Source organism: Dendrobates tinctorius, unplaced genomic scaffold (assembly GCF_039654945.1).
Source record: "Dendrobates tinctorius isolate UK_male_01 unplaced genomic scaffold, ASM3965494v1 ptg000020l, whole genome shotgun sequence".
Taxonomy (NCBI): Eukaryota; Metazoa; Chordata; class Amphibia; order Anura; family Dendrobatidae; genus Dendrobates; species Dendrobates tinctorius.
Genome location: NW_027361688.1, coordinates 2595826 through 2611376, shown reverse-complemented (window position 1 = coordinate 2611376; position 15551 = coordinate 2595826). Strand labels below are relative to the sequence as shown.

At 46.0% G+C, this 15551-nt stretch overlaps 1 protein-coding gene across 3 annotated transcripts in view; it reads right to left on the bottom strand.

Annotated features, from left to right (window-relative positions):
- LOC141083279 (aldo-keto reductase family 1 member D1-like) overlaps positions 1–14888 on the bottom strand; it is a 42397-nt gene extending 27509 nt beyond the window's left edge. The window contains exon 1 of one of the 3 annotated variants that reach the window (XM_073567455.1): positions 14623–14888. In XM_073567455.1, coding sequence (XP_073423556.1) covers positions 14623–14847 — 225 coding nt within the window. In that variant the 5' untranslated portion in view covers positions 14848–14888. The remainder of the gene's footprint in view (positions 1–14622) is intronic. The other 2 variants (XM_073567454.1, XM_073567456.1) reach the window with 2 other exon arrangements.
- Positions 14889–15551: the final 663 nt, after the last annotated feature.

Here is a 15551-nt window from a genome sequence, read left to right as displayed (position 1 = left end):
AACCCCCGGTACAACGCGATCGCGTTTGATCGCGGTGTGCAAGGGGTTAACGTGTTGGGGGCGGTCCGTGACCGCCCCTGACACATTGTGCCGGGTGTCAGCTATGATAATTAGCTGACACCCGGCCGCGATCAGCGGCGCTCACCACGTGGGCGCTGCTGATCGCTGGGACGTAATATTCCGTCCATGGTAATTAGGTCCATGGTCACATGGACGGAATATTACGTCAATTGTAGGTAAGGGGTTAAGGTGTTCTAATAATATATTGTAAATGTTGTGTAAACATACTGTTATGCTTCGGTACTGCTACACAGCTGTGTATTATGACTGTCTTATTGGTATTGCCACATTATGCGTTACCATACTGTACGATATGTCTTTTGTATTGCATTTCTGTACAGATTAGGGTTTCCTTTAGAGGAGGGCACTTATAGTACAGAGTTCATAGGTATGGTAAGTGTAATATTGCAACGGGCCACTAGATGGGGCATACTAGTGGGTCCTTGATAGGTATAGCTTGGTTAGGAAGTTCACATAGGGGTTAACTGTAGGAGGAGCTGCTATTGGTTAAGCCAGTGTAGGTTGTAGGAATTAGTCAGAAGGTCGAGCACGCCCGACAGATCCACAAAGGCTCCAAGCCCAGGACAACATAGCAGCTACGCAATGTTGTTTAAGTGAAGCAAAGGGGATAAGACCGGAGCACCCAGGGAAGTTACAGTTCACGTCAGCAGAAGGAATGGAGAAGGAAACGTGGTCCAAAAGTCGTGCAGAACGTTCATGATGTGTCAGATCCTCAATAGGGCTGAAGCTGACAAGTCTGGGGCAAAACGGATGAGAGGGATCTCCTATGTACTGAGGTCCTACAGTAGTAAACCTGCGGTACCGCCAAGGGCACTACTACCCCGTAATGTACGCGAGGATGAAGAAAGTAAGAAAGGGAAAGAGCAGGAGGAAGGCTGTGTGGACTGTGATATAACTGATGTGTCTGGGAACGTTAAAGAAAAAAAGTAAGTGTTGATTTTGCATCAGAACCGGCATCTGTGTTCGTTATTCCATCCTTATGCACTGGGAACAAGTGTGCAGGAGCTGGGTCGCACCACAGTAGAATCCCTGACCGTGGACCAGCAACCGGAACAGGTACACGGGTAGATGCTGATGGTATTTGTGGGAGGAGGTCAGGACACCAGAGCCCCGGTGTCCTTGGCTGCGACTACCGTCCTGGCCCCCCTCTTACAGCAAAAATCAGAATCCTGTGGCCAAGGCACCAATGATGTAGAAAGATTCAAGATATACACTGAAGAGCATTACAACCTCCTATTATATGTACTTTAACAGTTGCACTACTCACCCAGTAATCATACCCCTAGTCCCTGCTGCAGTAAACCATGGCAATAGCAGGTGCAAGGAACTAAATAAGCTCATGCTACTTAGGATTGTTACAATGCATCTACAGCAAAAAAAAAAAAAAACTGGAGCAGAATCCATTCATCTGACATTGGTGAACGCCACAGGTGGGATATGTGCCAGACAACACGCTTTCAAAACTCTGGCGATGGCCCGATCAGAACAGACTGGATTATTCTCCTGTGAAGAAGTCGGGTCTTAGATATATGGAGTGCTGTGCACATAAAACATCTGCAGGCGCACAGCTGTGGGGAGAAGGAGTGTTGGGAGAGTGAGTAATTCAATATAATAGGCGTTTAGGGGATACAAAGTGTAGGGTCAGAACATTAAACAGGTAGAGCGTAGAATTCATTGGATAAATTCTAGAGCTATTACAGCACCAGTAGGGTAATCTGCTTCCCAAGCGCCGGTACTGACGTGCCACACAAAATCTCCATTTATTGACATAAGATGCCTATAGGATATAATATACGGGAGACAAGTGTGCAATTACATATATATTATAATAGTACTAGAGTATAATAGTAACATAGTAATTAAGGTTGAAGGGAGACTTTAAGTCCATCTAGTTCAACCCATATCCTATCCTAACATGTTGATCCAGAGGAAGGCAAAAAAAAACCCATGTGGCAAACCGTAATCTTCACATTGGGGAAAAAAATTCCTTCCCGACTCCACATACAGCAATCAGACTAGCTCCCTGGATCAACGCAACACTAAGGAAACTAGTGTATATACCCTGTAATATTATGCTTTTCAAGAAAGGCATGCAGTCCCTTCTTAAATTTTAGTAGGGAATCACTCATTACAACATCATATGGCCATAGTCTCACTGCTCTTACAGTAAAGAATCCGCGTCTGTGAGTATGCTTAAACCTTCTTTCCTCCAGACGTAGAGGATGCCCCCTTGTCGCCGTCACAGGTCTAAGGCTGTGTGCACACGCTGCGGATTTTGCTTCGGTTCCGCAGCGGTTTCGGCCGCTGCGGACCCGCAGCAGTTTTTGCTGCGGTGTACAGTAGCATGATTCCCTATGGGAATCAAAAACCGCAATGCAGACGGTGCGTAATTTTCCGCGCGGATTATCTGCGGTTTTCAATCCGCAGAAAGAATTGACATGTCAATTCTTTCTGCGGATTCCCCTGCGGTTTGCCATCTCCTCCGAGGAGATGAAAAACTGCAGGGCAAAACTGCAGAGCAATCCGCAGGTCTTTTGACCTGCGGTTTCACCTGCGGATTTTACAAAATCCACGCGGATGAATCTGCACCTAATCCGCAGCATGTGCACACAGCCTAAGAGTAAAAAGATCATTAGATAGGTCTTGGTATTGTCCCTGCATATATTTATACATTGTAATAAGATCACCCCTAAGCCTTCGATTCTCCAAACTAAATAACCCCAAGTGTAATAACCTGTCTTGGTATTGCAGACCCCCCAGTTCCCTAATAACCTTGGTCGCTCTTCTCTGCACCCGCTCCAGTTCAGCTATGTCTTTCTTATACACCGGAGACTAGAACTGTACACAGTATTCTAAGTGTGGTCGCACTAGTGACTTATATAGAGGTAAAATTATGTTCTCCTCATGAGCATCTATGCCTCTTTTAATGCATCCCATTATTTTATTTGCCTTTGCAGCAGCTGCCTGACACTGGCCACTAAATGTGAGTTTGTCGTCCACCCATACACCCAGGTCTTTTGCAGTGACAGTTTTGCCCAGTGTTTTACAATTAAGCACATAATTATACATCATGTTCGTTCTACCCAAGTGCATGACCTTACATTTATCCCCATTAGAGCTCATTTGCCATTTATCAGCCCAAGCTTCTAGTTTACATAAATCCTCCTGTAATATAAAATTGTCCTCCTCTGAATTGATTACCCTGCAGAGTTTAGTGTCATCTGCAAATATTGAAATTCTACTCTATGCCCCTTACAAGGTCATTAATAAATATGTTAAAAAGAAGCGGGCCCAAAACTGACCCCTGTGGTACCCCACTGCTAACCGTGATCCAGTCCGAGTGTGCTCCATTAATAACCACCCTTTGTTTCCTATCCCTGAGCCAGCTCTTAACCCCCCTACACATATTTTCCCCTATCCCCATTGTTATCATTTTATGTATCAACCTTTTGTGTGGCACCGTATCAAAAGCTTTTGAAAAGTCCAGATACACCACGTCCACTGCATTCCCTTGGTCCAGTCCAGAACTTACCTCTTCATAAAAGCTTATCAGATTAGTCTGACAGGAACGGTCCCTTGTAAACCCATGTTGATACTGGGTCATGAGGTTATTCTTCTCCAGATACTCCAGTATAGTATCTCTTAGAAAACCCTCCAGGATTTTACCCACAGTTGAGGTTAAACTCACTGGCCTATAATTTCCAAGTTCAGTTTTTGTCCCCTTTTTGAATATTGGCACCACATTTGCTATACGCCAGTCCTGTGGTACAGACCCTGTTATTATGGAATCTTTAAAGATTAAAAATAATGGTCTATGACTGTGCTTAATTCCTGCAGTACTCGGGGGTGTATCCCATCCGGGCCCGGGGATTTGTCAATTTTAGTGATTTTTAGATGCCGCCGTACTTCCTGCTGGGTTAAGCAGGTGACATTTAATGGAGAATTTTTGTTATCCCTGATCATGTTATCTGTCATGGGATTTTCTTGTGTAAACACTGTTGAATAAAAGTCATTTAGCATATTGGCTTTTTCCTCATCCATCATTTCACCCAGACTATTTTTAAGGGGCCAACACTATCATTTTTTAGCTTCTTACTATTTATGTAGTTAAAGAATATTTTAGGATTATTTTTACTTTCTCTGGCAATGAGTCTCTCTGTCTCAATCTTTGCTGTCTTGATTTGCTTTTTACAGAATTTAATTTTCTGTATTTAGTTAATGCCTCATCACTACCTACTTGCTTTAATTCTCTAAATGCTTTATTTTTATCTCTTATTGCTCCCCTTACAGCTCTATTTAACCATAGTGGTTTCCTCCTATTTCTAGCATGTTTATTCTCATACGGTATATATTGTGCACAGGTCCTATTCAGGATGCTAATAAACGTCTCCCATTTTCTGTGTGTATTTTTATGTCTCAGGATATCGTCCCAGTTAATTGCACCAAGATCATCTCTCATCCGTTGGAAATTTGCCTTCCTGAAGTTTAGTGTCCTTGTAACCCCTCTACTACACATCTTATTACAGGACACATGAAAACTTAATTTGTGATCACTATTCCCCCAGTGACCCCCAACCCTTACATTTGATCTGCGGTCTGGCCTGTTGGTTAATATTAGGTCTAGCAGTGCCCCCCTCTTGTTGGGTCCTGAACCAGTTGTGAAAGGTAGTTGTCTCTCATAGTTGTCAGACACCTATCACCTTTGCTGGAACTGCAGGTTTCGGTTCCCCAATGTATTTCTGGGTAGTTGAAGTCCCCCATAATAATGACTTCTCCTTGAGTCGCAGCTTCATCTATTTGCTTTATGAGGATATTCTCTGTTGCTTCCATTATTTTTGGAGACTTATAACAAACCCCTATCAGTAATTTATTATTTTTCCCCCCTCCCCTTATCTCTACCCACAGGGACTCTACATTTTCATTAGACTCATATATATTATCACGAAGGATGGGTTTTAAGGATGATTTTACATATAAACACACGCCTCCCCCTCGCTTATTTGTTCGGTCATTTCTGAACAGACTATAGCCCTGTAAATTAACCGCCCGGTCCTTGCTCTCGTCCAGCCATGTCTCAGATATCCCCACCATGTCATAATTATGTTCCAACAACATTAACTCCAATTCCTCCATCTTGTTGGCGAGACTTCTGTCATTAGTATACATGCACTTTATGTATCTCTCTGTACCTCTATTCTTTCTTAATTTATTAACTGTTCTAACCCCACCCCACATGCCACCCCCAATGTCATTATTTGTGCCCAGGTCTCTATCTGCACTGTCTTCCCCTCCTATAAAAGGAATACCCTCCCCCCCCCGTCCCTAGTTTAAACACTCCTCCAACCTTCTAGCCATTTTCTCCCCCAGCACAGCAGCACCCTCCCCATTGAGGTGCAGCCCGTCCCTAGCGTAGAACCTGTAGCCAACTGTGAAGTTAACCCAGTTGTGCAGGAACCCAAACCCCTCCTTCCTACACCAATTCCTGAGCCACTTATTAACCTCCCTAATCTCCCGTTGCCTCTCTGGCGTGGCACAGGAAGTATTTCCGAAAATACCTCCTTGGAAGTCCTTGCTTTAAGCTTGCAGCCTAATTCCCTGAAATCATCTTTAAGGACCTTCCACCTACCTCTAACTTTGTCATTTGTGCCAATGTGCACCATGACCGCTGGATCCTCACCAGCCCCTCCCAGTAATCTGTCAACCCGATCAGCGATGTGTCGGACTCGAGCGCCAGGTAGGCAGCACACCGTTCGACGATCCCTGTCTTTGTGACAGATTGCCCTGTTCCCCTAATAATTGAGTCTCCCACTACCAGCACCTGTCTGACCTGCCCTCCTATTTCGCCCCTTGCTGGAGCAGACACTCCTCCGGCTTTCAGAGGACATGCCTTGCTGCAGCAGTGCTACTCCTGCACTAACTAGTAGTAGAAACAAGTTTGGTGTCGGGTAGTAGAACTGTAATATGTATAATAGTAGGACATTTAAAGAGGTTTTCTCATCTCCAAGATCCTATTCCAATATGTAGTAGATAAATTAATATTAGCAAATACCTCCAATTAGAAATGTGGTATAGTTCTTCTGATTCGCTATGTCTCTTTCTTCATGTGCAGGCATTGCAGGACCTTAGGTATCCATGGTTACGACAACTGGTACTGACCGTTAGCTAGTGGTCATAACCATGGATACCTAAGGTCCTAAAATGCTTGTACATGAGGAAAGAGTCAGTGAATCAGGCAAACTATACCACATTTCTAATTGGAGGCATTTGCTAATATTATTACATCTAATACATATTGGGATAGGATCTATGAGTTGGGACTATGCCTTTAACATCAGTAGCACCATGGCGTATAAGTGTAATAATAATGTAGTAGTAATAGGAATGTAGTAGTTACTAAATATAAAAATTGTAACAAATACAATAGTATCAGGGATTACAACTATGGTAGTAGTAACAGGGATATAAAAAAAAATAGGAATTAGACTTACCGGTAATTCGGTTTCTAGGAACCTTCCACGACAGCCACCTTGGAGGTTTGTCTCCCCGCCCTAATGGGGGACAGGAACACAAAGAGGTTAAATAACCCTCCCCCCTTCCTGCTACCTCAGTGTTTTTTCTGACATACTAGCATGAATAGTTACCGCCAGTAGAGCAGGAATCATCAGGTAAATACATCATATAGGGAGGGAAATTAGTGCTGTCGTGGAAGGTTCCTAGAAACCGAATTACCGGTAAGTCTAATTCTATTTTCTCTAGTCACTTTCCACGACAGCCACCTTGGAGTCATGCCAACGTTAATTTATTAGGGAGGGACAACGGCTTGCAAGACACGTCTGCCGAACGTCAGATCCCTATCGAAATCCAGTCTATAATGCCTGGTAAAGGTGTGTACAGAGGACTAGGTAGCCGCTCTGCATATCTGCTCTGAAGACGTATTTCCTCTTGATGCCCAGGACGTAGCGACTCATCGAGTGGAGTGGGCTTTTAACGACTCCAGAGGAGAGAGAGGTCTTGAAGAATATGCCAGTGGGATGGACTGTTTGATCGAACCCGCTATTGTGTTCTTTGCAGCTTTCTTCCCTTTGTTTCTTCCCGAATACTGAAGGAACAAGCTCTGGTCAATTCTCCACTCCTTGGTTGCTTTGAGGTAGCGGAGAACCACCCTGCGAACGTCCAGGGTATGAAACCTTCCCTCTTTCGGATTGGAAGGATTTGGGCAAAATGAGGGAAACACGATATCCTGGCTTCTATGAAAATCCGACACCACCTTGGGCAAAAAGGAGGGGTCTAGACGTAGCACTATACTGTCTGAATTGAGTAGGAGGTAAGGTTCCTGCACCGATAGGGCCTGTAACTCCCCCACCCGTCTGGCCGATGTGATTGCCACCAGAAACAGTTTTGAGTGTAAGAATTTTCAATGAGATTTCTGACAGGGGCTCAAACGGGGCCTGTGTTAGGCTATTGAGTACTAAATTAAGATCCCAGGGGGGAACCCGATTAGAAAGTGAAGGGCGAATTCTGCCTGCCGCTACCATGAACCGCTTAATCCAGCGGTGTCTAGCTAGGTCTTGGTCAAAGAAAGAGCTAAGGGCAGATACCTGCACTTTTAACGTACTTGGCGTAAGCCCTAACTCTAAGCCTTTCTGCAGGAAATCTAGTATTTGGGCAATATTTGGATGGAAGGGGACAGGGGCCCCCGGGAGGCACCAGGAGCAAAATTTCTTCCATATCTTGCCGTAGATTGCATTTGTCACCTGCTTTCTACTTTTTTGGAGGGTCCGAATCACCTTGTCCGATAACCCTTTAGCTTTTAGAATATTGGCCTCACTATTTTCCGATCCATTGGATCCTTTAATTGGGAAGCATCCTCGAAGGGCAAGGACGTCTTTTTAGTGACCCTAGACACTTGGATATCTATTTTAGGGATCTCCCAAATAGAATTATCACCCTCTAGGGGAAACCGGTTTTTAAGCTCGGAGGGCACAGTGAGTGCCTTCTCGGGGGAGGACCACTCCTGAGCTACTAAATCCTGTATGATCTCATGAACCGGGAAACCCTTTCTACCTCTGGGTTTCAACCCTCCAAACATCTCATCCTGGACTGAGAGTTTAACCTCCTCGTCCTCTAATCCCATGGTATTTCTCACCATGGATACTAACTCCTCCATATCCTCTGAGGAGAAATAGTATTTTTTCGCATCATGAGTGGATGCGGACGTGGAGGCCTCATTTTCCCAGATATCCTCCGATCCGGAGGAACGGACTTCTCCCGAGTCCGAGTCAGCTTCCATGGGCGCTCTCTTCCTCTTTTTTGGGGCAGGGCCCTGGGCCGCGGGGGTCTGGGCTGCTATGGAAGTCTGCACCTCTTGTCTGATGAGAGCCTTTATGCTGTCAAACAGGGAGGGTTGCTCGGTACGCAGGATATTTTGCGTACAGGGTTGGCATAACTTCTTCCTGTAGTCAGAAGGAAACCTGGCACCACAAATACCACACTTGCGGGGATTTTTAGGGACCGAGGCCTTGTCTTCATGCAATTAGAAGAGAGGCTCGCTCAGATCCGTGCCACCGTAGTTTGACAGAGACGGGACCAGCCCTGCTACTCACTGTAGGAGGGGGAACGCTGGGCTCCGCAGATGCTGCAGTCGAGGGCTTCTCACCATCCATGTCTGCACACACCACAGACACACTGCACTTACCTGGAGCTGCTGCACCTTTTTAAGAGTGTTGCTTGGCGTTCTTCTGTGGTGCTCCTCCCTCCTTCCTTGTCCCTGGGGAGGACTCTGGTCGACCTCCGCCGCCATTGGAGGCCTTTCCCGGGTCCCCCGAGTGCCGGCGCGCGTTTCCCCTCTCACAGGACGCCGGAGGCTGCAAACCGGAAGTGCGCGTCATCGCAACTTCCGGTTCACTGCCCGCCCCCTCTGGCGCGCGCGCCGGCGTCATCCTGAGCGTTTGGGAGGAGGGAGGACGCCGGGGAGCTATGCAGGACCCCGCAGGCACCATACCGCCCCGCTTTACCCCGGAGGGCGCGGGAGGGGCGGCAAAAGTCCCGAGTCACACCGCGGTGGAGACTGGAGCAGCCTGTGGAGGAGGAGAGGCGAACCCCCCGACCTCGGCTGCCCAGCTTCGGTAAGTATATAGGCTCCGCTCGCTGGCCACGGCAGCCCCTTGTGACCTCTTCATGCCCCGATAGGGGACAGGAAAAACACTGAGGTAGCAGGAAGGGGAGGGTTATTTAACCTCTTTGTGTTCCTGTCCCCCATTAGGGCGGGGAGACAACCTCCAAGGTGGCTGTCGTGGAAGGTGACTAGAGAAACAAGAGAATATAATAACATAGTATCTGGAGTATAATAGTAGTAAAAATAGTAATACTAGATAGTACAATAGTATCAGTATTAACATGACTAATAGTAGGACACTGTACATCAGTTTTATCAGGGGTGTATAACTGCAATAATAATAGTACCAGGAATATAGTAAAAGAACCATAGAGTATAAAGATTATAATAGTAGCAGGGATATAATAGTATTGGAGAATAACAGTAGCTTCAGAAATATAAAATTGTAATATCACTATTATGTTTTTAGTAATATTGAGTATAATAGTAGTAACTAACATGAATATTAGTAGCACAAGTTCAATAGTAACACCAGTAATATTAGCAGTACCATGGAGTATAAGTAATAACAGCCCTATAATACTACGGAATATAACTATTATCAGCTGTGGAGACACGGGGGTCAGTGGGTGGTCTCGTCCGCTGGCTCAGCGGTCTTTAGAAAGACTGCATGGACCAGGGCTCATACCACTGAACGCCCACGCTCTCTCCCTGTGGGCAGAACACTACTCAGACAACACAGGGTTTGGGTAACACAGTGTGGCAATACTTTATTGAACCACAACACCCAATAGCAAACAGAACAGTCCCAGCAAATATATAAGATGGTGCAAATTACAGTCTCACCCTTCCGCTAACTCGCCGGGGTCAGAGCTGCTTCCAGTGTAGCTTACCCCCACCAGTGGCTCCTCACTTTTGGCAGGACCCCACAGAGAGGAGGCAACGACAAGCTTAGGAAACTAACAGAGCAGTGAGGTATGTGGCCAGGTGAACCGATTGTCCCAACCTGGACATCTCTGGGGTTTCAGTGATGGTCAGTGATGCAGTCCTGTGTTCTACCAGCCGGGTCCACAGTACTCCAAGCTGAGATTCTGAAGAGATACACCAACCCGAAGAAAGTCTTAAGGGCCTGTCACACTAAGCGATATCGCTAGCAATATCGCTATAACGTCACTGATTTTGTGACGTAGCAGCAATATTGCTAGCGATATCACTATGTCTGATACTTACCTCCGACCGGCTCCCCCGCTGCTCATCGCTGATCGCGCGAGAACGTCCTGGACCATTTCTCGTTGTCAGCTTCCTGCTGGGCTTCCTGTGGCGCCGACGAGCGACGCGTGGACGCGGGCGGGAGGACGTCAGGATCGCCTCGTCTGACAGGTAAGTAGCGACCCCCGACCCCTGCTATGTCGCTGGTGAGATCTGCCTGTGTGGCAGCTCACTAGCGACCACTTAGCGATGTACCAGCGATCCTGACCGCGTCATATCGCTGGTCGGGATCGCTGATGCATCACTAAGTGTGACAGTACCTTAATATAATGGCATGTAACCTATTTTTAGATTTACCCAGTGTCCCTCAGTCCACCCTCACAGACAAGGGGGAAGAATGGCGACGACCAGGTCGCCTGTTTGGATGCGTAATCTATTTGCATAGTTTTTCCTCCTCTGTTTTAAAAAATCAACACACTATCTGGGCTAGACAATGTATAATTAGCATATTAGCAGACCTCACTATTCAGCAAGGATAAGAGCACAATGTTATATCAAATATCAGCCTACAATATTTCAGGCTTACATGAACAAAAGTCTGTTTTCTTGACCAACCAGAAATCAACAGTTAAATCCAAAAGCCAACATACAGATAAAAAGTCAATTCTTCTTGGTTTGCTAAACTAAAGGGCATGTCACACTAAGATATCGCTAGCAATATCGCTATAACTAGTGACGTTATAGCGATACTGCTAGCGATATCGCTGTGTCTGATACTTACCTACGACCCGCTCCCCCGCTGGTTATGGCTGATCGCGCGAGAACGTTCAGGACTGTTTCTCGTCGTCAGCTTCCTGCGGCGCTTCCTGCTGTGAGGACGGGCGACGCAGGATCGCCTAGTGTGACAGGTAAGTAGCGACCCCCGACCCCAGCGATGTCGCTGGTGAGATCTGCCTGTGTGGCAGCTCACTAGCGACCACTTAGCGATGTACCAGCGATCCTGACCGCGTCATATCGCTGGTCGGGATCGCTGGTACATCGCCAAGTGTGACAGTACCTATAGTCGTCTGGGTAATTAAGATATAATCTGGTTTCTTCACATCAGCCCTATAAGGAGTATAGCCAATATCAGCCCTATAATAACAAGCGTAATAGCAGTGCCAGAGAGCATAACTAATATGAGCCTTATAATGAGTGTAACTAATATCAGCACTATAATAAACAGGGCCATGGAGTGTAACTAAACTGTGTTCCAAATTATTATGCAAAAAGAGTTTCGGAGTGATAAGGTTAGATTTTTTTGTTTGTCATTTAAACTCATTGATGGTGATGTGTGTCACTGAAAGCAATTGCAGATACCTGTGCACATTAGTTTGGCAGGTGTGTCCAAATAAAGGCAAGACTACTTAAGAAGGCTGTTCCACATTATTAAGCAGCCTACATTTTTTGCCAAAATGGGAAAGAAAAAGGATGTGTCGGCTGCTGAGAAGCAATTGTGGAGTATTTAGGTTAAGGCATGACGACAATCAACATTGCCAAGACACTTCGTGATCATCGCACAATCAAGAAGTATGTAGCGGATTCCCAGCACACACGTGTGCGTGCTGATAAGGAAAAATTGAGGACTCTTTCCAACAGGCAATTGCGTCAGGTTAAAAAAGCAGCTGCAAAAATGCCTGGTCATAGCAGCAGACAAGTTTTTGAAGCTGCTGGTGCCTCCAACGTCCCCCGAACAACAAGATGCAGGGTCCTTCAGAGGTTTGCAGCTGTGCGCAAGCCATCCTGTCGACCACCTCTATCCACTGCACACAAGCAGAAACGGCTCCAGTGCGCCAAACGAGACATGAAGATTGACTTCCAAACTGTTTTGAGTGCCGTGCAACGTTCGATGGTCCAGATGGATGGAGTGGAGGATGGCTGGTTGATGGACACCCCATGAAAACACAGCTAAGGCGCCAACAAGGAGGAGGTGGAGTAATGTTTTGGGCTGGAATCATGGGGAGATTGTCAGCCCCTTTAGGATCCCTGAAGGGGTAAAGTTGAACTCCATAATCTATGTGGAGTTTCTAGAACAGCACTTCCTGCCATGGTTCAAGAGGAAGAACCGTGCTTTCCCCAGCAAGATCATTTTCATGCATGATAATGCACCGTCTCATGCTGTAAATAACACATCTGCATCTCTGGCTGCTATGGGCATAAAAGAGGACAAACTTATGGTGTGGCCACCATCTTCCCCTGACCTCAACCCTATAGAGAACCTATGAAGCATCATCAAAAGGAGTGTCTATGATGGTGGGAGGCAGTTCACATCTAAGCAACAGCTCTGGGAGGGGATTCTGTCCACATGCAAAACAATCGAAGCACAAACCATCCAAAAACTGACAAATTCAATGGACGAGAGAGTTCAGAAGCTTCTTTCCAACAAGGGTCCTATGTGCAAATGTAACATCACCGAGAATAAAGTTTTCACTTGAAAACTGTTTGATTTCATTTTGGAATAAGCTGATAATGCTTATAACTTCAAAATTCACCATTTTTTTGTTCAAAATAAAAAGGTTGAAAACTCTGCTGTGCATAATAATTTGGAACATGCATTTTGAGTGTTTCTTATTTTTAAAAATATACTGTTTTCATAGGCAGTTTGTTCAAAAACATTGCAATTATACTAGAATAGTAGATGACTGGAAAATAACAATGACTGCAATTCATATAGGGAATTTAGAGAAAATATGAGGAAATATTTGCATAATACTTTGGAACACAGTGTATGCATAGCACCATGGAGTGTAACTAATATCAGTACTATATTAAGGAGCATAAGACCAATACCAGGGAGCAGAAATATCAGTCCTAAAATAAGGGAGCATAATAGCAGTACATGGAGTATAAGCTATATCAGCAGTCCCATGTAGCGTAATATCTGCAGTGTAATAGCGGTACCATGGAGTATTATATCAGCAGTCCCATGTAGTGGAACTAGTATAGCGGTACCTTGGAGCATTATATCAGCAGTCCAATAGCGGTACCTTGGAGCATTATATCAGCAGTCCCATGTGGTGGAACTCGTATAGCGGTACACCAGCAGTCCCATGTAGCGTTATATCTGCAGTATAATAGCGGTACCATGGAGTATTATATCAGCAGTCCCATGTAGTGTAACTAGTATAGCGGTACCATGGAGCATTATATCAGCAGTCACATGTTTTGGAACTAGTATCAGCAGTACATGAGCAGTCCCATGTAGTGTCATTAGTACATATAATAGTGGTACCATGGGGTACATCAGCAGTCCCATGTAGTGTCATTAGTACATATAATAGTGGTACCATGGGGTACATCAGCAGTCCCATGTAGCGTAATATCAGTGATATTATAGTGGCACCTCGGAGCATTATATCAGCAGTCCCATGTAGTGTAACTAGTATAGCGGTACCTTGGAGTATTATATCAGCAGTCCCATGTAGCACAACTAGTATAGCGGTACCTTGGAGCATTATATCAGCAGTCCCATGTAGCGCAATATCAGCAGTATAATAGCGGTACCATGGAGTATTATAACAGCAGTCCCATGTAGTGTAACTAGTATAGCGGTACCTTGGAGCATTATATCAGCAGTCCCATGTAGCGCAATATCAGCAGTATAATAGCGGTACCTTGGAGCATTATATCAGCAGTCCCATGTGGTGGAACTAGTATAGCGGTACACCAGCAGTCCCATGTAGCGTTATATCTGCAGTATAATAGCGGTACCATGGAGTATTATATCAGCAGTCCCATGTAGTGTAACTAGTATAGCGGTACCTTGGAGCATTATATCAGCAGTCCCATGTAGCGCAATATCACCAGTATAATAGCGGTACCTTGGAGTATTATATCAGCAGTCCCATGTAGTGGAACTAGTATCAGCAGTACATCAGCAGTCCCATGTAGTGTCAGTAGTACGTATAATAGTGGTACCATGGAGTACATCAGCAGTCCCATGTAGTGTCAGTAGTACGTATAATAGTGGTACCATGGAGTACATCAGCAGTCCCATGTAGTGTCAGTAGTACGTATAATAGTGGTACCATGGAGTACATCAGCAGTCCCATGTAGTGTCAGTAGTACGTATAATAGTGGTACCATGGAGTACATCAGCAGTCCCATGTAGCATAAGATCAGCAGTATAGAATAGCGGTACCATGGAGCATCACAGCACCTGCTGCTCTCGCCCTTACCGTGGCCGGGGAGGAGTAGGTTCCCAGCCCCAGCAGCGGGACGCTGTTGCCGTCGCTCAGGCGGACGCGGTGCTGCTCTGCCGTCAGCTCCATGCTGAGCTCCTGAGTGCGGACCGGCACCGGGGAACTCATAAGTGGCGCTGAGCGGAGGGGCGGGAGGAAGGCGGAGAGGACACCTGCAGGAGGAGGTCTGCAACCGGGGCATAAAGCGAGGACACCCACCATAGCTTCAGCTCAGAGTCACAGTTATGAAATATGTGAATTTATAGTAACGTACAGAACGCAGCACCGACTCCACCGGCGTCAGTGACGCGACTGCCCACCTGAGCCCGAACTCTGAGGTGAAGTAGCGGGGGGCGGAGCCTCAGGTCAGCGCTGGAAACTTCCAGCCTATGAGAAGCTTGTTACTAGCAGACTTCTGTGTATGGGCTCATGCAGAGAGGCTGCTGATTGGTTGGTTTTTGGCGGGCTGCACAGGAGGACCTGTGTGAGGTGATGACCGCTGACCAGACCTGGGCACAGGCAATTAGACTGGCAGATGCCTCACATAGTGCCGCCGCCATCTCTCTTTCAGGACCAAGATGGGAATTATTACTACCTTATGGTAAGGAAAGGCGGCGTTATAACCCTCAGTTTAACCCCTCCTGTCACAGCTAATTTTCATCTTCAATTGTTTTTATTTTTTTTCCCCTTTCAAGAATAAAATTTTGTATATTTTTTTTGACACGTGGAGCACATACAAACTCCTTGCAGATGTACTTGGTGGGATTTGCAACGCTGCAGTGCTAACCACTGAGCCACCGTGCAGCCCACTGTACTGTGCTAACCACTGAGCCACCGTGCTGTCCACTGTCCAGGGCTAACCACTGAGCCACCGTGCTGTCCACTGTCCAGGGCTAACCACTGAGCCACCGTGCTGCCCACAGTAC